We start from the raw sequence: 22,581 nt of genomic DNA, 5'->3' as shown, positions 1-22,581 counted from the left end.
CCTCATTGTTGAACTTCCAGCTTCCGTCCGGTGCCTCTGGAACAGACATATGTGGGCATCACAGAGAAAAAAGCTATCAAGCGTTTCCAGATCATGAATGAAATAGTCTATGAGAAAATTATGGAACATGCTGGAAAAAATCAGGTCTGTGAAAATACAAATCACCAATATCTGGAATTTTTTTTTTAAAGAGAGAGTGAGAGAGAGAGAGAGAATTTTTTAATCTTTATTTTTTAGTTTTCGGCGGGCACAACATCTTTGTTTGTATGTGGTACTGAGAATCGAACCCGGGCCGCACGCATGCCAGGCGAGCGCGCTACCACTTGAGCCACATCCCCAGCCCAAATATCTGGAATTAAATAACTTATTAGTATAAAACCTGCCATTAGTAGGGTAATCAGGGGAATGGGCGTGTGACTTCATGTCCCACCCCACTAGGGAAAGAAAGGATAATTAGGGAATATACTAAATAACTTTACACTCGAAAATTAGAAGAAATAGCCAGGTGCTGTGGCACATCCCTGTAATCCTTGCAGGATTGTACCAGAGATTGAACCCAGGCTTAACCACTGAGCCACATCCCTAGGCCCCTTTTTTTTTTTAAAAAAAAAAAATATATATATATATATATTTTTTTTTTTTTTAAAGAGAGGGAGAGAGAGAGAGCTTTTTAATATTTATGTTTTAGTTCTCGGCGGACACAACATCTTTGTTTGTATGTGGTGCTGAGGATCAAACCCGGGCCGCTCGCATGCCAAACAAGCGTGCTACCACTTGAGCCACATCCCCAGCCCCCCTAGGCCTTTTTTATATTTTATTTAGAGACAGAGTCTCACTAAGTTGCTGAGGCTGGCTTTGAACTCAAAATTCTCCTGCTTCAGCCTCCTGAGCCCCTGGGATTATAGATGTGGTGTGCCTCTGCACCTGTCTTCAACCAGAATTTTTTTGGGGGGTGGGGGGTGGTACCAGGGATTGAACTCAGGGGCACTCAACCAGGCAGGGTCTCACTGAGTTGCTTAGTGCCTTGCTTTTGCTGAGGTGGGCTTTGAACTCACGATCCTCCTGCCTCAACCTCCTAGTCACAGCCAGAATTTTTTAATTGAGCAGAGTTTAGCAATGTTAACCAAGACAAATAAGGAAAAGCAGTAAGATGTGTTTCTTTTAATCTGATTAAAAAAAAAAAGTGAATGAATTTAAGTGAAGACTTAATATGTTTGTTTTTCCTCATAGATACTAAGACTATTTCCTATAATGTGGTGCTAGTCCTAGATGTACTTATAAGTCCTTTTTTTTTCTTTATAAATAATGTAATATTTTAGCTGTTAACTTGCAGATACATCTTCATGTGTCTTCAAGAGTCTTCAACTCTTGTTTAGGAGCTTGAACACATTTTTTTTTTTTTTTTTTTTTTGGTGGGGGGGCAGATACTCAAGGTGATTAACACTCATGGAGGAAATTTAACTTAGGTGCTCAACCATCCCCAGTAATTTTTATTTTCATTTTTAGACAGGGCTTTACTAAGTTGCTGAGACTAGCTTTGAATTTGCCATCTTTCTGCCTCAGCCTCCCAAGTTGCTGGGATTAAGGGTGTGCACCACCATGTCTGGATACATACACAGATTCTTAATTAAGACCCTTAAATTTGCATTCATAGCATATTTAAACTTGCTGTGCAAGATTGGGTACTAGGGCTGGTTTAATTTCCCACCTGTGGGATTGTTAGTTATTAGGTGGGCTCCTTCTGGCCCTGGTTAGGCTTCTGAACCTTCTTGCTATTGCTCCTTTTTGCAAGACACTTGATTCTGATTTATATAGTGCAGCATCTTTTCCTACTGCTAGTGCCCTGGGGCTGTAGGAGTGGCTATTACAGTTGTCTCTCTTAACTTTAGCAAACTGTGGTTTCTTCTTAGGTCCTAGTGTTTGTCCACTCTCGGAAGGAGACTGGCAAGACGGCCAGGGCCATTCGGGACATGTGCCTAGAGAAGGACACTCTAGGTCTGTTTCTGAGAGAGGGCTCAGCTTCCACAGAGGTCCTTCGGACAGAAGCAGAACAGTGCAAGGTGAGGAGGGTTCTGCTCATTTCTCGTTCCTGCTTGGTAACTGGCCTCCCTTACCAGTTAGGTCCCAGACAGCTCTGCTGGGACTGAGTGCCCCAGGGCACTGTTTGATGTAGGAATGGTGATTGGATGTGGTTATGGGGATGGGTAAGGGGCAGGGTCTCACGTGAAGAGAGTTCCTTTTCCCGGGAGAGTTCCACCGGAAGATTCACCTCATCCCCTGGTCTTTTCTGTGCACAGAACTTGGAGCTGAAGGATCTTCTGCCTTATGGCTTTGCTATTCATCATGCGGGCATGACCAGAGTTGACCGAACACTTGTGGAGGATCTTTTTGCTGATAAACATATTCAGGTAAGGGTGGGCAAGGCTTTGGGAGCAGGTGATGCAGGCTTAAAAAGACCTGCTGTGTCAACAGTTGTGCCATGTGTGGGCTCTTGGTACTTGATTTTTTTTCTGGCCCAGCTGGCTGAGGTTGGAGGGTCATGATGGACACACTAAATGTAACTTCCTTCCATCTCTCCCAACACACCACACCCTGCAGGCGTGAAGGTGAGTGCGTTTAGGGAAGTGTCTGAGGAGTATAGCAGAGCAAGCGCTCTATAGCTCCACCAATTCCAAACATGCCTCCTAAGGTCTCGCCCGTGTTCCTTCACTCTTTTAGGGTAGCCTGATTTTGCATTTTCTCAAGACTATAAGTTTATTAACATAGGCTTATACTTCTGACTCTTAGGTTTCTCTGAAACTGAAACGTTAATTGCGGAATAGATGAGGAGCCCGAGGAATCCTTTCCTCACTATTCAGGTGTCACATTGACAAGTACTGGGACATACCCCAGTCCAGTTTCCTCCTGCCCTCCTGATAGTTCCCATAGAAGCTCTGAGGCCAGAGAAGTCAGGGATTCTCTCCCTTTGTGGTATTGCCTGTTTGCCTCATTGTCTTGTCTTGCCTCTCTAGGTTTTAGTTTCCACGGCAACTCTAGCTTGGGGTGTGAATCTCCCTGCCCACACAGTCATCATTAAAGGCACCCAGGTGTACAGTCCAGAGAAGGGGCGTTGGACAGAACTGGGAGCACTGGACATTCTGCAGGTACAGAGCCTTTGAGTTTATTCTCAGTGGGAAAAGTACCCTGTTCCTGAAATGCAAGGGTGCTGGAAAGAGCTCAAAGGCCGTGTTCTCTATTGTCAGATCCCTGAGTCAGATCCAGAAGTCCTTTCTCTGTTGCATCCTTTGTTTGTTGTCTCTGACTTAGATGCTGGGACGTGCTGGTCGACCCCAGTATGACACCAAAGGTGAAGGCATACTCATCACATCTCACGGGGAGCTACAGTACTACCTGTCTCTCCTCAATCAGCAGCTTCCTATTGAGAGCCAGATGGTATCCAAGCTGCCCGACATGCTTAATGCAGAAATTGTGCTGGGGAACGTCCAGAATGCAAAGGTAGGGAAGACTGGGCTCTGTGCCTTACCCTGGTGCCCCAGAGCCTGAGGGAGCAGGAGTTGGATGGTCCTTGCTGTGGTGCTTGAGGTGTCAGCATCCCACGTCCCCTACCTCACACCCACCTCTTCAGTGCAAGCTTCCTGGATCTGTGTCACTTGGCACCGTTCCTCTCGTGTCCAAGATCTTTGAGAGGATTCTTTATCTTTCTATTAATGAAATATCATAAGCATTCAAAAGGTGATAAACTATGTATCCTCTTAGCTGGGTGTTGATCTCTGAGACCTCTGTGGGAACTTTGTGTTAGACATGAGCAGTTCTCCATGCTGAGAAGTTTGGCCATCTCTCTTAGGACGCGGTGAACTGGCTGGGCTATGCCTACCTCTATATCCGAATGCTCCGATCCCCAACCCTTTATGGCATCTCTCATGATGACCTCAAGGGAGATCCCTTGCTGGACCAGCGCCGACTCGACCTGGTTCACACTGCTGCCTTGATGCTGGACAAGAACAATCTGGTCAAATATGACAAGAAGACAGGCAACTTCCAGGTGAGTGGTGTGAGGATTTGGAGATGAAGGTCTCAGCAGAAGTTGTAGGCCTGGGTGAAAATTCCTCGGCTTGCTGTCTGGATCTGTCTGATTGCTTGGAGCAGGCCTTGGATTATACCTTTTGAACTACGAACTTCTACCGTGATACACCTCTTTTGTAATTTGAGTTGAGGTGGATCATTCAGCTGTGGTACTGTTCAGGCACTTGATCTGTAGGACCAGATCCTACTGTGGTTGGAGTTTGTCAGTAGTCAGCATTGCATCGAATCTCTCTTTTCTTCTAGGTGACAGAACTGGGCCGCATAGCCAGCCACTACTACATCACCAATGATACAGTGCAGACCTACAACCAGCTGCTGAAGCCCACCCTGAGTGAGATTGAGCTTTTCAGAGTTTTTTCCTTGTCCTCAGAGTTCAAGAACATCACTGTGAGGGAGGTGAGTCTGTCCAGCACCCCAGGATGGAGCATTGTGTGCACCACCAAGTTGCTGAGTGACTCCTTTCCTTGGCCACTTGGCTTTTTCTTGACCTATCTCCCCCTTGTGGCAGGAGGAAAAACTGGAGCTGCAGAAACTGCTGGAGAGGGTGCCTATCCCCGTGAAGGAGAGCATTGAGGAGCCCAGTGCAAAGGTGAGCCCATCTTTTCTTTGCTGGGGGTTTTCATAATGGTCCAAAAGATGAACCTTGAGTCTGGACTCGTGCGTGTAAATCTGCACAGCTTGTCCACTTTTTCTTTGGGGTCAGGGGTCATTGAACCCTACGGCAATCAGTTCCCAGGTCTTCTGATGCTTTTTATATGGAGCAATAGTTGTTTAATATCTGTAAATCAAGAGCTGTGGGAGATCTTCTCTGGTATGGGTTCCCAAAGCAGAAATATAACTCATTTTGTGGGACTGTCCAGTGATTGACCTCTGGCTGGTTGACCTTACTTCTTTCCAGATCAATGTGCTTCTTCAAGCCTTCATCTCACAGCTGAAATTGGAGGGCTTTGCACTGATGGCTGACATGGTGTATGTTACCCAGGTGAGGGCAGAGTTGAACTGGGGCTGGCATTCCGTGCCTTGTGTGCTATGTCTTGAAGAAAGGCTAATGAGGCAGATGGAATGCCTAGCACTGTCCTGGCTGGCTGGTTGGTTGGTACCTGTGTGGCCCCAGCTGCACTGTACTAAGCCCAAGCATGTGGGAAGGACAGGCCTTGACAGGGGACTGTGGGAGGCTCTGTGGGCCCTTGGAGAGATGGGCAGATCTGCCGAACACAAGATGTTCTTCCCCACTGTGGTTGCAGGACTCATAAATGAATTCAGAAACGGCAGAGGGTTTTAGTAGTGACTCTTTGTCTCTTTACCTGTAGGAACAGGAGAAAGGAGTAATTATGGAGGATACTTTTTTTTTTTTTTATTGGCACCAGGGATTGAACCCAGGGGTGTTAACCTAGGTGCTTAACCACTGAGCCATATCCCCAGCCCTTTTTATTTTTTTAAATTTTGAGACAGGGTCTTGCTAAGTTGCTGAGGCTGGCTTTGAACTTATGATCCTCCTGCCTTAGCTTCCCAAGCCTCTGGGGACTTTGTCTTTGAGTTGGTGTGGGTAATTGCATCTGAGCTTGAGGTAGTTAGCGTGGTAGGGAGGCCTGGGGGCAGTTGAGACTTCACAGAGGAATGCTTCATCTTTCCTCAGTCGGCGGGCCGGCTGATGCGAGCAATCTTTGAAATTGTCCTGAACCGAGGATGGGCACAGCTTACAGACAAGACCTTGAACCTCTGCAAGATGATTGACAAGCGCATGTAAGGGCCCAGTGATCTGGGGGCTGGTCACCATGAATTGGGGTCCTCACACTGAGGGTGTGATGGGAAAGCCTAGGAGTGCCTCTGACCTCTAAGTATGACTTGAACCTGGGTGAGAGTTGGAGAGGGATGCCCTGCTGGCATGGGGAAGGGAGTTGGTGGTAGTCCGCCACTGTAAGCTCTCTGGTGTCACTGCAGAGAGTTTTGGACATCTTCCTCTGGTGACTGTGTCTTGTGTGGTTATGGCTAAACTGTTGGAGGCTGTGATGAGGGCAGCTTGTTACAGCCCTTAGAAGGGACCAATAGCTTTGTATCCTTTCTGGGTAGGTGGCAGTCCATGTGTCCTCTGCGCCAGTTCCGGAAGCTCCCTGAGGAGGTGGTGAAGAAGATTGAGAAGAAAAACTTCCCCTTTGAGCGTCTGTATGACCTGAATCATAATGAAATAGGTGTGTGGGGAGCTTTTGTCCTTGTCCTACACCCAGGAGCCAGAACCTCCATGCGCTGCAGTTCCTTAACCTCAGGCCCCGTAACCTGTGTTCACCCTGCGCATCCACTGAAGTACAGGCTTGCTTTTGGGCCTGAATTCTCTGGGCTCCACTGAGGCCAAAGGGAAGAAGCTGCCCATTGCATAAAATCTTCCCATTTCCCATGGTGGCCTCAGGCCCGCTTTGCATCTGCAGCCAGGCCAGCTGGGCTGCAGCCCCCGTACTCTCTCATTTCCTTGTAGGGGAGCTTATCCGCATGCCAAAAATGGGGAAGACCATCCACAAATATGTCCACCTGTTCCCCAAGCTGGAGTTGTCGGTGCACCTACAGCCTATCACACGCTCCACCCTGAAAGTGGAGCTGACCATCACTCCAGATTTCCAGTGGGACGAGAAGGTGAGGCCTCCCTGAGCAGAGGGGACTGCATGGTAGATGCTGCGTCCCTATGCTGGCTCATGTTCTTTTCCCTGTGCTTGGGTTGCCAGGTCCATGGTTCATCAGAGGCATTCTGGATTCTGGTGGAGGATGTGGACAGCGAGGTGATTCTGCACCATGAGTATTTTCTACTCAAGGCCAAATACGCCCAGGACGAGCACCTCATCACATTCTTTGTTCCCGTCTTTGAGCCGCTGCCCCCTCAGTACTTTATTCGAGTGGTGTCTGACCGCTGGCTCTGTGAGTGTCTCCTCTCTGGGTCCCCTAGAACAGGTCTTCCAAGAACAGTGGATGGGTCTCTTGCCTTTGTGGGGGGAGAGAGGCACATGCTACCTAGGGCTTCCACAGTTGAGGTGTTGGGGGCTCTGGAGGTGCGTTAGAGGAGGGCCTCCTATCCTCCCTGTCTCCTCTTTGTAGCTTGTGAGACCCAGCTGCCTGTCTCTTTCCGGCACCTGATCCTACCAGAGAAGTACCCACCTCCCACTGAACTGTTGGACCTGCAGCCCCTGCCCGTGTCTGCCCTGAGGAATAGTGCCTTTGAGAGCCTCTACCAGGATAAATTCCCTTTCTTCAATCCCATCCAGACCCAAGGTATGTGTTGGGATGCCAGGTAGTTGGTTCTCTTAGGGGCCTTTTAAGGTCACCTGGAGAGCGTGTGTTTTGTGGCAGGTAGGGAAGAGGGTGCTCGGGTGCTTTGGCAGGCCTGGGAGCTCCAGGACATTTCCCCTTGGTCACTGCTAGATTTACTCTGCTGTTCTGTGTAGTTCCCTGAGGAGCATCAGGAGAGCAGGCCTTACCATGGCACCTTGTTATTTTCTCACTCTCGCGGTGCTAATTGTCTGCTTCTGATGCCCAGCATGGAACCTGGGGTGTGGCATTGGTTGAGACCTCCCTCTGTCATCGTAAACAAGGATGAGGTTCACAGAGCAGGGCTGTGCTCTAAGTACTCGGCCGAGAATAGCACCAGGGTTTTCCCTCTGTTCCTCCCACCAGTCCTGTGGTTAGGTTACTTTTGGGTTTTTTTTTTTTTTTTTTTTTTTTTTTTTGGTTTTTTGGTTTTTTGGTACTGGGGATTGAACTCAGGGGCACTCGACCATTGAACCATATCCCCAGCTCTATTTTGTATTTTATTTAGAGACAGGGTCTCACTGAGTTACTTAAGTGTCTTGCCACTGCTGAGGCTGGCTTTGAACTTGTGATCCTCCTGCCTCAGCCTCCTGAGACACTAGGATTACAGCCATGTGCCACTGTGCCCGGCTTTGTTGGGTTACTTTTAAGGTGCTACAGTCATTTTGTACATGAGGAAATAGGCATAGGGAAGTGCCCCAATTGAGTTGGCTAATAAATAGCAGAACTTAGATTTCAACTCAGTCTTGAATCTAGGACTTGGGCTGTTATCTTCTATATTAGATTATTTCTAGAAAATGCAGGAGAGTACTGAGGGGGCACTTCAGTTGTGCATCATTGGCTTTGAGAAACAGAGGAGGATGCTTGGCCTCTCCTGCTTGGGCTGTCCTGCAGATCTCCTTGGGACCAGAGCTTGATCCTGGCCTCTCCCTTTCCTGTTCTGTGGGAGGAGAAGTAAGGTGTATCAGGCTGGGCCATCACTCTGGACTCTGGCTCTGTCATTCGACTGTGACACTCTGGCCTGTGTCTCTGGTTCCTTGGTCTTCACAAGTGGTCTGCCTCTTAGCCTGTCTCCTCTCCCCTCCTGACGTGCATACCACTCCTCTCGGTCCCCAGTGTTTAACACCGTGTACAACAGTGATGACAACGTTTTTGTGGGGGCTCCCACGGGCAGTGGGAAGACCATCTGTGCAGAGTTTGCCATCCTGCGGATGCTGCTACAGAACTCGGAGGGGCGCTGTGTCTATATTACCCCGATGGAGGCCCTGGCAGAGCAGGTGTGTGACGTGCTGTGACCTTTGTGAGTTTCCCCAGAAATCATTTAATCTGTGATTCTGGATCTAAGTTTTTTCAGGGTGGCATTTTCAGAGTCATTTCCTAAGAGCTTCCTCGTCCCTTAAAGGCTGGACGGGAATCAGAAAGTAGTGTGAGGTGGCACCATGTTCTGTGCTTGTAGCCCCAGCTTCTCTAGGCTGAGGCAGGAAGATGATTTGAATCTAGAAGTTTGAGGCCATCCTGGGCACAGTGACACCCCATCTCCAAAACAGAAAGTGGCCTGAGATCCTCAGAACACCAGGTCTTTGGCTTCCCAGTTTCCTCATAGCAAGTGTAAGATGCCCATTGTGGCCTGCTGTTGTGACGCTCCCTCCCTGCTGCTAGGTGTACATGGACTGGTATGAGAAGTTCCAGGACCGGCTCAACAAGAAGGTGGTGCTGCTGACCGGGGAGACCAGCACGGACCTGAAGCTCCTGGGCAAGGGCAACATCATCCTCAGCACCCCCGAGAAGTGGGACATCCTCTCCCGGCGGTGGAAGCAGCGCAAGAACGTGCAGAACATCAACCTCTTTGTGGTGGACGAGGTCCACCTGATTGGGGGCGAGAATGGGGTACGGCTGGACCTTTCGGCAGATGAGGGGCTGGGGCTGGCAAAGTGACTTGGGCACTGGGCCTGGTATTTGGGTTTGAGGCCATAGACAAGGCACTTCTTTCTCCACAGGATCCTGCATGTGGCCTTACCCAAGTGGGTGACATGGGGGTTTTTGTTAGAACTCTTGGTAAATAGCATGGCTCAGTGGCAGTTGGCTGCCATGGGGCAGCAGAACCAAACACGGAGAGCCCTAGTTAGAAGGAAGGAATTTGGATGATTTTTGAGTCTTAGGGCGATGCGTGAGGCAGAACTCAGGCAGAAGTTGGGGAGCCTGGGCCTGAAGTGACGCCCTCCCCCCTCTTTCCCAGCCTGTCCTAGAAGTGATCTGCTCCCGGATGCGCTACATCTCCTCCCAGATTGAGCGGCCCATTCGCATCGTGGCACTGAGCTCCTCCCTGTCAAATGCTAAGGATGTGGCCCACTGGCTGGGCTGCAGCGCCACCTCCACCTTCAACTTCCACCCGAACGTGCGCCCTGTGCCCTTGGAGCTGCACATCCAGGTGGGACCCACACTCCTCCTGCCGTGGCCTCCGAGATGCCATTAGCCAGGTCAGGTGACTGGTGTCCTTTCTTCTGCCTTGGTGTCCAGGGCTTCAACATCAGCCACACTCAGACTCGCCTGCTCTCCATGGCCAAGCCTGTGTACCACGCCATCACCAAGCACTCGCCCAAGAAGCCTGTCATTGTTTTTGTCCCGTCTCGCAAGCAGACCCGCCTCACTGCCATCGACATCCTCACCACCTGCGCGGCAGACATACAGCGGCAGAGGTCGGTGGGGCCTGGCTTCTGGGGTGGGTTCAGGTCATCCTTATGGCTTAGGGCCTGGCTGCAGTTGGCAGGGTGTCCCCTCCCAACTGATTCAGTGCTTGTGCCGCCCAGGTTCTTGCACTGCACTGAGAAGGACCTGATCCCATACCTGGAGAAGCTAAGTGACAGCACCCTCAAGGAAACACTACTGAATGGGGTGGGCTACCTGCACGAGGGGCTCAGCCCCATGGAGAGACGGTTGGTGGAGCAGCTCTTCAGCTCAGGTAAAGATACCTCATGGAGCCAGATGTGGTGATGCACACCTGCAATCCCAGTTAATTCTAGAGGCTGAGGTAGGAGGATCACAAGTTCAAGGCCAGCTGCCAATTTAGCAAAACCCTGCCTCAGAAAGGGTTGGGCATGGAGCTGAGGGGTAGAGTACCCCTGTGTTCAGTGGCCAGCACTGGAATAAAACCCTCTTGGCAGAGTGAGATGCCATCCAGGGCTTCCCCAAGCAAATAGTATGTCTAAAATTTTAGGGCCTGGTGCTGTTCCTGGGTGGAGTACTAGCCCTCTTCACCATACTGTTAGGATTTCTGTGTTATCTCATTTATTCCCCCAAGGCCCTTGTGATGCAGGTAGAGAGAGAGCACCCTGTATGTTAGATGAGGCAACGGGCAGGTGCACAACCTGGTACTGTCTCAGAACCTGGTTTTCTAGCATCTGGACTGTTGGCCACCAGACTTGCTTCTGTGTGGATGCCAGGCTCCTGGAGTGGGTAGGACTTGAGAGAGATAGTACACAGGAGCGTGGTTAGTTCTTGGTCATGTCAAAACTTCTTTCCAGCTAGCCTCACTCTAAGAGAGCTCATGCTGGGTTGTGAGAGGGAGCTCTCTGCTGGGCGGCCCCTGGGTGAAGCCAGGTGGACTGTCTTGGGGGTAGACAGGGAGCCCTCCCTCAGTCTGCTCCCTTCTGTTGCTCAGGGGCTATCCAGGTGGTGGTGGCTTCCCGGAGTCTCTGCTGGGGTATGAATGTGGCTGCCCATCTGGTGATCATCATGGACACCCAGTACTACAATGGCAAGATCCACGCGTGAGTATAGCTGGTGCTCTGCGTCCACACAGACCTCCCATCTAAAACAAGCGTACAGCTGCCAGCACAGACATCTGCAAATAAACCTGCAGCCCTGGTTCCACCATAGCAGGTGTTAGAGGTCTTCAGCCTCAGGACCTGGGAGCCTCAGGACCTGGGCTCACATTTGCCTCTTGCTCATTTTCCCTCAGTACTTTAGCATGTTGGAGAAGCAGGAGCCTAAAAGTGTCAGATGTTAATTAAGTCACTAGCCTATTTATTTTACAGATTAGAAAAATGATCTGATCAAGGTTATACACCTATGTAGTGACAAGAAGTCAAAGGTTCAGTCTTAGGAAAAGCCTGAATAATTTAACTTTTTCCAAAATGCAGGTAATTTTTTAAATGAATTTTATTTTATGGGTTTATTTTTAATGTCTGAATCTGGTTCTTGGTTTGGATTTAAGTTAGATGATTTATAACTTGTGAAAGGTGCAGCTCTCAAAATTGGAAAGCTTGACTTACACATTTGATTCTTCAATGGAGAGTTATTTTGCTTTTGGCATTAGATGGGTTTGTAGCACTGGGTCAAGGACCTTGTATGACTAGTTCCTGACCTGCACACTCAAAAGCTAATGTGATGTGTAGGTGAGCGAGTGAAATGACTTCCCGAGTGCCTGAGTTCATGAACTCAGAATTGTGCTGGAATTTGACCTGGTCTCCCTTCGCCATGGAAGATGGCCATGCCTCTGAGTGTGGTCTCTGATGATGCTGTTCCTTCTTTCCCCTCCTCCCCCACCAGCTACGTGGATTACCCCATCTACGATGTGCTTCAGATGGTGGGCCATGCCAACCGCCCTCTGCAAGATGATGAGGGGCGCTGCGTTATCATGTGTCAGGGCTCCAAAAAGGTCAGTCTTGGGCTCAGGCAGAGATTGAGATTCTGAGCCTCAAAACAGTTTTCATCAGCCTGATGGATGTCATTAGTAAACTTCTCATAGGTTTTTTCCCCCTCTGCTCTTATTTTCCCATTGCTTTTATAACGAGCCTGAAGCCACACAGAAGGCGGCTGCCGTGTTTTGGCTACTGCTGTTGACTCTGTTTCCACGGAGGTCTTCCTGCTCTGGTTGGCTCTGTCCCCTCATGCGTTGCTTACTGCTCTGCCTCTGTGACTCAGTATCTCCCTGATCCTACTCTATGTTTCTAAACGTGTGTTTTTTTCATTTTGCTATTGGTTGTTTCACACAAGGGTTACTCCTTATTGGTTTGCCCTTGACCTTTTTTGTGACCATGTTGTCATTGATTCCCTACGACTATTTCCCTTTCCCCAATCCATAGGATTTCTTCAAAAAATTTTTATATGAGCCATTGCCAGTAGAATCTCACCTGGACCACTGTATGCATGATCACTTCAATGCTGAGATTGTCACCAAGACCATTGAGAACAAGCAGGATGCTGTGGACTACCTCACCTGGACCTTTCTGTACCGCCGGATGACACAGAACCCCAATTACTACAACCTGCAGGGTCAGTGGACTCGGGAGCACACACTGTCCTTGCTGGTGTTCCCAGCCCTCGCAAGGCATCTCCCTGCCTGAGACTCCCCACCCACCTCTCTCCTCCATAGGCATCTCTCATCGTCACCTGTCTGACCACTTGTCAGAGCTGGTGGAGCAGACCCTGAGTGACCTGGAGCAGTCCAAGTGCATCAGCATCGAAGACGAGATGGATGTGGCGCCTCTGAACCTGGGCATGATTGCTGCCTATTACTACATCAACTACACCACTATTGGTGAGGGCCACACAGCTCAGTCTGTCCTGGGTGCTGACTCTTGTTCCTCCTATTGCTTTCCATCTGCTCCTGGCTCCTCTCATGTTTCCTCTTTCCCTGGCAGAGCTCTTCAGCATGTCCCTGAATGCCAAGACCAAGGTGCGAGGGCTAATCGAGATCATCTCCAATGCAGCAGAGTACGAGAACATTCCCATCCGGCACCACGAAGACAACCTTCTGCGTCAGGTAAGTATCAGGCTCAGAAGAACAACCTGGAGTTGAAGCTTGGCCTGTGTACCTGTTGCAGTGCCACCGAGACCCCCATACAGCTCCGCCTTCCCACACATCACCTGGCTCCCCGCACATCACCCTCCTCCCCACCCTCACCCTCCTCCCCACCCTCACCCTCCATGGTCTAAACCACATAGTGCCTTTGGCCTAAGTGTCTGAGGCAGGGTCATCTGTTCAGCACCACCTCTTTTCTTCCTTTGCAGCTGGCTCAGAAGGTCCCCCACAAGCTGAATAACCCTAAATTCAATGATCCACACGTGAAGACCAATCTGCTTCTGCAGGCTCACCTGTCCCGCATGCAGCTGAGTGCCGAGCTGCAGTCAGACACTGAGGAGATCCTTAGCAAGGTGGCATGGCGTTGCTGGGGTGGGGTCGGTGGGCCCTTGGCAGCCTGGGAAGCCTCGCTTCCAACCCCGCCTGCTCTTGTACTCTGCCCGTATTCAGGCAATCCGGCTCATTCAGGCCTGTGTGGACGTGCTGTCCAGCAATGGATGGCTCAGCCCTGCTCTGGCAGCCATGGAACTGGCCCAGATGGTCACTCAGGCCATGTGGTCCAAGGACTCATATCTGAAGCAGCTGCCACACTTCACTTCAGAACACATCAAACGTTGCACAGACAAGGTGGGCTGGGTGGCCTGGAGTGCTGGGGGGTGAGCCCGAGAGCCCAGAATCCTGTTCTGGGAGGGCTGTGGGAGGTCTCAGTAGGGGAAGTGCAGTTGTGGTTCCCTGAGGGCCCAGCTTCCAGATGCTGGAGGCTGCCAGCCATGGGCTGTTCTTCCCAGAGCACCTTCAGACATGGCTAGTGTGGGAAGTCAAGACAGCGGTCCTTGGAGCTAGGGCCATTTGCTGTGGTTTGTGTCCTCCTCTGACCTCTGCACCCACGGCAGGGAGTGGAGAGCGTCTTTGACATTATGGAGATGGAGGATGAGGAGCGGAATGCGCTGCTGCAGCTGACGGATGGCCAGATCGCTGATGTAGCCCGCTTCTGCAACCGCTACCCGAATATCGAACTGTCCTATGAGGTGGTGGACAAGGACAGCATCCGCAGGTGAGCCAGGTACCACCCTGGGTCCCCGTGGGCACGGCATGACACTATGCTGAGAGGCCACGGCCACATCACTCATGTGCTGCCCTGTTCTCCCCACAGCGGTGGGCCAGTGGTGGTTCTGGTGCAGCTGGAGCGAGAGGAGGAAGTCACAGGCCCTGTTATTGCGCCTCTCTTCCCACAGGTACGTCCTGGTGTTAGGGTGAGGCCCTGTTCTGGGCATGGTGTGCTTTCCCATTACGGGAGGGAAGTGAGTGAAAATTAACTCACAAGGCTGAAAACTCCTCTAGGGGCCATGGGGTTATCTGCTTGCTTTTGGAACAACTTAGACAACATCATTATTAAAAACATTGGGGTAGTGCTGTCAGTCTCTTGAATATTATCTCCTGTGTTTTAAATGGCTCCAGGACACTTTTCTTGTATGTTATTCCTACTCACTCTGCATCTAGTTGCTTGTTTCTCTACCACCAGAAAGGAAATCTGATCCTCTTTTTGTGGGAGAATTATTGCAGGCTGGCCACAGAAGCCAGATGAACTTCACTTTTATTTATGTGGCTGATTTGTTCAGCAGGCTGTGAGGAGAGCTTATTAAAACTAGGCCACGGGCGCTCTGACAGTAGAGTGGCCAGCAGGGAGGGCGTCTCCCCCAGGCAGGGCTTCAGAAGAATCTGCCTTGAATCCTCTGTGGCAGGTTTGTCTCCAGGTTAAGATTTCTCCTCTGGCCTGTTTGCTTTGTGCTTAAAAAGGACTCTGAGGAACAAATCCCCCCCAAGATGAGCTTTCTGGTGGTGGCATTGGATTCAAAGGCAAATACTAAATGAGGAGGTATCCTGGGGGAGGAAATGAGCTAGGACCAGCAGATGAGGTTATCTGTCTACTGCAGGATGAAAGCCTTTGAGACACTTTATTTTGTGGTGCTGGGGATTGAAGCCAGGGCTTTACAGTGGTAGGCAAGCCATTAACTATCCTCCAAACCCCTGGAACACCTTTTGATGGTTTCAAAATCTTATTTTTATCTATTGGCATTACCAGAAGGAACACTGGGAATGTGTCTGGTGTTGTGACCATTCTCATAGCTGCCTATAGCCATCCAGTTTGACATGCTGAAATTCTTGGGTTTTGGTCACTGCAGAAACGTGAAGAGGGCTGGTGGGTGGTGATCGGAGACGCCAAGTCCAACAGCCTCATCTCCATCAAGAGACTGACCCTGCAGCAGAAGGCCAAGGTGAGAGTGGCCACTGGCCCTGCATCTGTCTTGGGTGGGGGCAGGGTGAGAACACTTTCCCCTGGGGCCATGTCCTGATTCCCTGCTGCTCTTTCTAGGTGAAGCTGGACTTTGTGGCCCCAGCCACTGGTGCTCACAACTACACTCTCTACTTCATGAGTGATGCTTACATGGGCTGTGACCAGGAGTACAAATTCAGTGTGGATGTGAAAGAAGCGGAGACAGACAGTGACTCTGATTGAGTCCTGAGTGGTTACTTCAGAGAGAGTTCAGCCCGAGTCAAGAATGTGTGCAGTTGAGGGATCCTGGCTGTGAGACCAGGTGTCTGGTCTTGCCTGAGGTCTAGCCAGTCAGGGCTGGAGTTGTCCCAGCCCACCTGCACTTTCCCCTTTCCACCTTGAAGTCCAAGCTCTGGGTCCAGCATCTGGCACATGTTGTTTCAATATGAACCATGTCCAGCGTTTTGGGGCATGTTCTTTGTAGTTCCTTTTGTGTCAGACAGTCTAATAAATAACTTGGAGAGATCACTTGTCCTTATAGTAGTTCCAAATTAAAAGCTGCTTTCTCCAACCTAAGTGCCTTGGCCAAAAGATTTGTTCTAGCCACTGAACTTGATAATCGAGGACTTGTGGAGGACAGACCTGCCTTTTAGTTAGGTTTTAGTCTAGAGGAAGAAACATGGGCAGGTAGCTTCTTTTCAGTTGGGCTGTGATACACACACCAGTTCCTTACACAGCAGCCAGCTTCAGGAGCCCCTCCATCCAGCAGGTAGGACTCAGGGGTCTCAGATCTGCAGTCCCAGAAGGGGTTAAAATGCACAGCTGGGCGCAAAACAGGCTTGTAAACTGGTTTTGTAATGCACACCTCAGTCTCTTCAAATTCTTGCCTTCTGTTCTTTAGGAATAAATGTGATCAAAATTAAAAGGTATCTGGGGCTGAGGGGTGTGGCTTAGGGGCAAGGCACTTGCCTAGCTTATGCGGCACTGGGTTTGATTCTCAGCACCACATAAATCAGTGAATAAAATAAAGGTCCATCAACAACTAAATATATATATTTTAAAAAATAATAAAAGGTAGCTGGCTGTGGTGGTGTGCATCTGTAATCCCAGCTACTGGGGAGGCTGAGGTAGGGGGATTCCAAGCTTCAGGTCAGCCTGGCAATTTAGGGAGACCCTGTGTTAAGATAAGCACTAGGGATGTAGTTCTGGTAGAATGCTTGCCTGCCACTTGTGAGGCCCTGGGTTCCAGCCCCAGTAATGAGGGTGGATTCCATAGGGCAATTTCCTTAGATTGGCAGTTGTCTCAAAACCCCTTTTACACTGTAAAAAATTAAACCAAAGTTGTTGTTTTTTTTTTTGTTTGTTTGTTTGTTTTTATTGAGGTTATGTTCTTTTTTTACTTGCTATATTTAAAATTTTAAAACAACTTGTTTAAAAATAATCTCATCGTTGTTATATCTTTTTTCTTTTTTAGATGTATGGACTTTGGGCTGGGGATATAGCTCAGTTGGTAGTGTGCTTTCCTTATATGCACAAGGTCCTGGGTTCAATCCCCAGCACCACAAAAATAAATAAATAGATTATGGACCTTTATTTGTTTATTTTTATGTGGTGCTGAGGGTTGAACCCAGTGCCTCACACATGCTAGGCAAGCACTCTACCACTGAGTCATAGCCTCAGCCCCCCCAATGTTACATGTTTTACCAAAAAAAACCCAAAAAACAAAAAAAACTTCCAAAACAAATCAGGGAGAAGAAAAATGCTAATTTGTTAAATGACAGATCTTTGAAATGTCAATACCTTTCATTACACAAATCACATTTGTTAAGCAATAACAAATAACTAGTAAAGCTCATGGTGGTGGCTCTAAAAGTTTTCAGAAATTCTTATTCTGACATAAGCTTTCAGTTTATCATCGGCAGTGACTACTAACAATAAATGGTTCATCTTTTCATTTTCCAGATGTCAGCCAAATAACCAAGTACCAATACTAGGATTTGCTAGTCTTCCTAGTAAAAATGGAAGGCCATGCAGACTGCAGCTAACAGCTTGTGACTCAACTATACACGTGCTTTCCCTCAAGACAGCCACACTTGAAACTGTGGAAGGAAGTACTTTATGCTTCTTTCCCATTTTCTCAGTGTTATAAATGTTCTCAAGGGTAACATTTAATACAGTTAACCATTTTTACTGCTTCTATCAAGGCCACGTCTAGTTGGAGTCAGCAGTGTGTTTACTGTAGGTGCCAGGCAGTGACAACTACTACTACTAGTTAGGGGTCACTGCCATGGTTGTGCTCAGTACCAATCCCCAAAAGAGTCTCAGGATCTCCAGGATCTTGAGAAAGTGTTCTAGATACCTTTCCAAAATCTAAGATTACAAGTTCTACAGTGTAACAAGTGGAGTGAAGGCTGTGCCTTGGGGACAACCAGCACATCCAAACCCATAGTTTTCAACAAGTTGAGATCCAATTTTCATCTTTACTGAAAAAGTATGGCTTGTGGCCAAATATAATTCTCCCTTTTGGGACTCATGTCTTTCCCATTTATTTTTTCATTTCCTCTGTTGGCATCAGAATAATGGCACAAGAGGTATGTGAGGTCTTCTGAGGGAAAGCAGGACTTAGACAATCCACAATGGGAAAGATTGAATGTCTTCATGAAGTAGGACTTTGGACTTGGATTAGTTCTATAAAGCTCACACTGTCAGGAAGGTCTGAAGTACACTCCCTGTTGCACACCTACATACAGAAACACACACACGTATGCCATGATTATAAATACTATATTCATCCCCCCAAATGTAACACACTGTCCCCTAAAGCAAAAAAACTCTGGCTAACAATGTACTGACATCCTGTGGCTCTTTACCAAGGTCCTTATGGACCAAGGAGGGAAAGTCCTGTGGTTCCACACTGCCACGCAGGTCTCAGGAGAGGTGAGCCAGACTAAATGAAGGTCAAGCAAGCTTTTCCAGGTCCCTGAGGACTAGGAGTCTTTCAACTTCCTGGGGAACCTTTACTCTAAAGTTGTAGTAGCTCAGAGGCCTTCAGGCCGCTGATACTTCCAGAAGGCCACCTCCCCATCATCACTGCAGGAAGCCAGGAGCCCAGGCTCCTTGGGGTTCCAGGCTACACAGTTGACATCCTGGGAATGGGCCTGTCGTGAGTGGGCAGCCAGGGAGAATGTGGGCTGCTGTGGATCCGAGCTGGGGTCCTCCTCAAACACCCGGATGGCATCATCCCCACAAGCGGTGGCCAGGGCCCCTGTCAGCTGACACCTGGGAGGAACAGAGGCACCAGTAGGTCTGCAGGTTGCTCCTGCTTCCCTGACCTGGCAATTCCTGTACCTGTTGTCTTCCCAAACCTCCAGCCTTAGCTGGAAGACTAAGACTTTTCTGGAAGAGCTTTCCCAACTACGAGCCAAACCATAGCCCTCTTTAGGTGCTTTGATTTAGCTTTCAGTAAAAAAAAATTTTTTTTGGTAGAACTAGGAATTGAACCCACGGGTGCTCTACCACTGAGCTCTGTCTCCAGCCCTTGTTACTTTTTGAGACAAGGTCTCCCTAAATTGTCCATGCTGGTCTTAAACTCGTGGTCCTCCTGCCTTAGCCTCCTGAGTCTTGGATTATAAGTGTGCACCACTTTGCTCAGCTTCCCTTGGTATAATTAGCCTGAAGTATATAACCTACACACAATTCTTAATGGAACTTTTCTCACGTAGCATAGCAGTTGCCCATGTCATAAAGTATTCTTAACCTTTTTAAAAACAGTTATTAAACAGACTATTGAATTTTACCATAATTTATGTAAATCCATTTTTGTTGAATTTTGTTATTCCCAAATGTTTGCTAATATACATAAAGCTTGGATGCACATCAATTTTCTTCATGGTTTAGAATTATTTCCTAGATCTAATTCTCATGGTCAGAATTGCTCTCTGACCTCTTCTCCTATAGGAATGGTATGGTTTTTCTAGCCTCCATTATTACCAAACTATAAAGACCTCATTCACAAATTCACAAATTCCAGGATGATGTGAGCCCTAAGGGCTGATGCTGCCCTCACAGTCTGGGATCTTAATCTTGGGACAGGCCTGGCCAGCCAACTTCAAGCCAACACATAGATAGGCCTAACTTTTTTTTTTTTTTGGGGGGGTGGGGGGTACTGGGGATTGAACCTAGAGTTAATTTACCATTGAGCTACATACCCAACACCTTTTTGATGATGATGATGATGATGATGATGATTTTTGAGACAGGGTCTTGCTAAGCTGTTTAGGGCCTCAGCCTTTCAAATCACTGGGATTACAGACAGGTACCACTGCACCCAGGTGACAGGCCTGATCTGACAGCCATTAGGGTAGCTGCTCTTTATTCCCACATACTCCCAAAATGGTGGAGGGCAGCACAGGGTTCTGACATCTCTAAAACCCCTGCTATGGTAGATGGAGAAGTCGGGGATGGAGATCTTACCAAGCAACGTCGTAAATGGTCCTGGAGTGGAAGCCCGACAAAGTGCAGATACATTTCCAACTGGGGTCGGAACCGCTGCATGCCACCCCTGCATGACAGACTTCTCTTAAGCCCCAGATGTGTCTAGGTCCTGGGGACCTCTGGGGAGTCACTGCACCACTGCAGAGGAAAACCTATCCTGCCTTCCCTCACCCCAACCTTCAAACCATCGTTTGCCCTTATCTCTAATCCTGTCCCCACCCTCATTATCTGCCTTACACACTGGCCAGAAAGCAGACTCATGAGAAGAAAATTTCCTTATTCTGCTGCAGGCTCTGACTAGTTAGCTGGCCTTTTAAGGCCACCAAGAGTCAAGCCAGCCCCCTTTATTTCTCCCCAAATCCTGTGTCACTATTCCTCATGTAAGTTTAGGCATTCCCACCACCAAACTCTATTTGTGCTGTTGGGCTTTTACTGTGCATTCTCTTCTCATGGTAAATTCTTGTGTTAAAATCCTACCTATCCTTTCAGATTTGGATAAGATGGCCATTCTGCACAGCCTTCCCCCTTTCTCCCAGCACCACCTGCAGCCCTCTTGCGGCACATTGCTTTTTACCTGAGTTTGCTATGGTTCATGGATGTGTCCTATCAGATGGCACACCTCTAGATGGAGGGGTCTGTCCCTTTAGCTCTACTACTGGACCCTCACCTTGTTCGTTGCCTGGCAGATACTGACGCCAGATGCGCACTGTACGGTCATCACTGCAAGATGCCAGTCGCTGGCCACTGGGATCAAAGGCCAAGCTCCACACAGTGGACTCATGGCCCTCAAGGGTGGCACAGCATACCCAGTCATCCTCTTCTTCCCGGTACAGCTTTACTGTGTCATCATAGCTAGCGGAAGCCAATAGCTGGGGGAGGAGGGAAGGAGATCCAGCAGTTGTCTGCATGGCCCATGCAATACCTATCATTTACAATACCTCCCCCTGCCAGATCAGGTCCAGGGATCTGTTTATATACAGAGACTAATCTTTTTGGCCACAGAAATTCCTATAAAAGCCAAGTAGAGGCTGCAGAGCAGAGGAAGGCTGGACACAAGCCTGCATACCAAAGTTCCTTCCCACCAAGAGACCTGGCCCAATTCTGACCTCTTGGCTCGGGTGCCAAACCACATGCTTGACATCCTGTGTGTGGGAATTGAGGACGCTGACACATTCATACTCATCTTCTTCATCAACTATGGGAGAAAAACAGAAAGGAGCCCAAGATGTGATCCTGTCATGGACACAGGGATGTCTATGAGCTGGTTGTCCAACCTGGAGGGACCAGGACTCACCTTCCCAGACCCACACACTCTTATCTCGGCTGCAGGTGGCCAAGAGGTTGCCAGAGGGGGCCCAAGCCACTGACTTGACCTCATTTTCATGGCCTTCAAGAGTGGTTACACACTGAAAAGAGAAAGGAATGAGAATTAACAGCAGTTGTGACTCCTAGAATTTAGCCAAAACTTAAGGTCACAGTTTTCTAAGTGAAGGCTGTAGCCTTTTGACTGTTACAGCCTGACTGACCTAGGTTGGCTCAGGTTCCTAAACCTGCCCTGGAGAGCACACAATGATTCCAGCCCCATGCAGCCTGGTTACCTCAAAGTCATCCTGGTTCTTCTTCCAAATACAAGTGGTAGCATCAAAGCTGGCAGAGGCTAGGTAGTTCCCACAAGGGGACCAGGCCACCTTCCGCACAGTGCGCTGATGGCCTTCAGAAAGAACAGACTTGCAGATCCAGCTGTCACCTGCAAGCAGAGGACAAGACAGGCTCTGGAGCTGGATGCACAAGAAGGTGTTGGAGCACTGTCACTGCCATTCAATAACAGAAGCTATACCTGGAGCCTGCTGTCTGACCAGGCCAAATCGGTGTAGTTTAACAATGTGCTTTTATGAAGATGCAGTTGACTACTTCCTCTGGAAGAAGCCTTCCACATCAAATCTGAGGCTTCACCCTCCCACTGTGAAACTGCCAACATTCCCCAATGACCTCAAGATAAAATTTAAACGCTCCCATCCAGTTGCAAATCACTCCACAGGCTATCATCCGACCACCCTCGGCAGCGGTCCCAGGCCGTCTGCAGACGCGCCAGTACGTGCAGACTCCTTCCTTTGACGAGCTCGTCTCCTGATAGCCATTCGAAAGTCGCCTCTTCCCGGGCACTCACATATGCGCCAGGCTCAAGCAGCCCAGGCCAGGCCTTACCCTCGGTGCCCCAGATGCGGATTCTACGGTCTCCACCGCACGAAGCCAGCAGGGTCCCTGCGGGGTTCCAGGCCAGGAACCAGCAGCGGGAGTCGGGGTGCGCCGGGACGCGGGCAAGCAGCACCAACGAGTCCTTCATGGCGGCGCGGGGCAAGAGGTGGTGGGCAGAGTTGGCGCGCCGACAGCAGGTCCCAAGGCGCACGTCTCGGTGTAGCCAGCTCCAGGCTCCAGCAGCCTCCGAAGCTCCGGCTTCCGCCCGCGGGCCGGGGTCGTCCTGGGAACTGAAGGGCCCGCGGCCGCGCGGCCCTCTGGGAATTGTAGTTGCTACGCCCCACCCACGTCAGAAGAATCGCGGGCCCGCAGCGAACTGCAAGTCCCGTGAGGCCCTGCGCTGAGCCGGCGGCGCGCGCACGCCGTGACGCGCGCGGGG

General features: G+C 49.4%; 2 protein-coding genes across 2 annotated transcripts in view; one reads left to right on the top strand and one right to left on the bottom strand.

Annotated features, from left to right (window-relative positions):
* The window catches only part of SNRNP200 (small nuclear ribonucleoprotein U5 subunit 200), a 28,213-nt gene extending 12,185 nt beyond the window's left edge, over window positions 1-16,028 (top strand). The window contains exons 16-45 of the mRNA XM_081265502.1: window positions 21-144; window positions 1,911-2,060; window positions 2,298-2,408; window positions 3,012-3,143; window positions 3,307-3,495; window positions 3,845-4,042; window positions 4,327-4,479; window positions 4,592-4,672; window positions 4,982-5,065; window positions 5,720-5,826; window positions 6,154-6,272; window positions 6,554-6,708; window positions 6,798-6,987; window positions 7,165-7,338; window positions 8,491-8,651; window positions 9,034-9,261; window positions 9,611-9,802; window positions 9,892-10,070; window positions 10,182-10,333; window positions 11,033-11,141; window positions 11,923-12,031; window positions 12,459-12,648; window positions 12,749-12,913; window positions 13,017-13,138; window positions 13,387-13,530; window positions 13,628-13,804; window positions 14,071-14,231; window positions 14,331-14,412; window positions 15,361-15,453; window positions 15,552-16,028. Of these exons, the coding sequence (XP_081121628.1) occupies window positions 21-144; window positions 1,911-2,060; window positions 2,298-2,408; window positions 3,012-3,143; window positions 3,307-3,495; window positions 3,845-4,042; window positions 4,327-4,479; window positions 4,592-4,672; window positions 4,982-5,065; window positions 5,720-5,826; window positions 6,154-6,272; window positions 6,554-6,708; window positions 6,798-6,987; window positions 7,165-7,338; window positions 8,491-8,651; window positions 9,034-9,261; window positions 9,611-9,802; window positions 9,892-10,070; window positions 10,182-10,333; window positions 11,033-11,141; window positions 11,923-12,031; window positions 12,459-12,648; window positions 12,749-12,913; window positions 13,017-13,138; window positions 13,387-13,530; window positions 13,628-13,804; window positions 14,071-14,231; window positions 14,331-14,412; window positions 15,361-15,453; window positions 15,552-15,695 (4,375 nt within the window). The 3' untranslated portion in view covers window positions 15,696-16,028. The remainder of the gene's footprint in view (window positions 1-20; window positions 145-1,910; window positions 2,061-2,297; window positions 2,409-3,011; window positions 3,144-3,306; window positions 3,496-3,844; window positions 4,043-4,326; window positions 4,480-4,591; window positions 4,673-4,981; window positions 5,066-5,719; window positions 5,827-6,153; window positions 6,273-6,553; window positions 6,709-6,797; window positions 6,988-7,164; window positions 7,339-8,490; window positions 8,652-9,033; window positions 9,262-9,610; window positions 9,803-9,891; window positions 10,071-10,181; window positions 10,334-11,032; window positions 11,142-11,922; window positions 12,032-12,458; window positions 12,649-12,748; window positions 12,914-13,016; window positions 13,139-13,386; window positions 13,531-13,627; window positions 13,805-14,070; window positions 14,232-14,330; window positions 14,413-15,360; window positions 15,454-15,551) is intronic.
* A 1,272-nt stretch (window positions 16,029-17,300) lies between these two features.
* CIAO1 (cytosolic iron-sulfur assembly component 1) lies at window positions 17,301-22,432 on the bottom strand. Its single transcript, XM_081265508.1, has 7 exons — window positions 22,152-22,432; window positions 21,545-21,693; window positions 21,241-21,352; window positions 21,053-21,141; window positions 20,614-20,815; window positions 19,926-20,013; window positions 17,301-18,731 (listed from the first exon to the last, which is right to left on the bottom strand). The coding sequence occupies exons 1-7, from the start codon at window positions 22,288-22,290 to the stop codon at window positions 18,491-18,493; spliced, it is 1,020 nt and encodes a 339-aa protein (XP_081121634.1). The 5' UTR covers window positions 22,291-22,432; the 3' UTR covers window positions 17,301-18,490.
* Window positions 22,433-22,581: the final 149 nt, after the last annotated feature.

Source organism: Spermophilus citellus (assembly GCF_964194105.1).
Source record: "Spermophilus citellus genome assembly, chromosome: 13".
Taxonomy (NCBI): Eukaryota; Metazoa; Chordata; class Mammalia; order Rodentia; family Sciuridae; genus Spermophilus; species Spermophilus citellus.
Note: the sequence above shows the minus strand (reverse complement) of the source record. Positions and strands in the feature narration are given on the sequence as shown.

Coding starts and splice junctions, on each gene's coding strand:
- CIAO1 (XM_081265508.1), bottom strand. CDS start 22,290: ATGAAGGACTCGTTGGTGCTGCTTGCCCGCGTCCCGGCGCACCCCGAC. Junction 21,142..21,240: donor GAGTGTGTGGGTCTGGGAAG/GTGAGTCCTGGT, acceptor TTTCTCCCATAG/TTGATGAAGAAGATGAGTAT. Junction 20,014..20,613: donor TCTGCCAGGCAACGAACAAG/GTGAGGGTCCAG, acceptor TCTGTCATGCAG/GGGTGGCATGCAGCGGTTCC.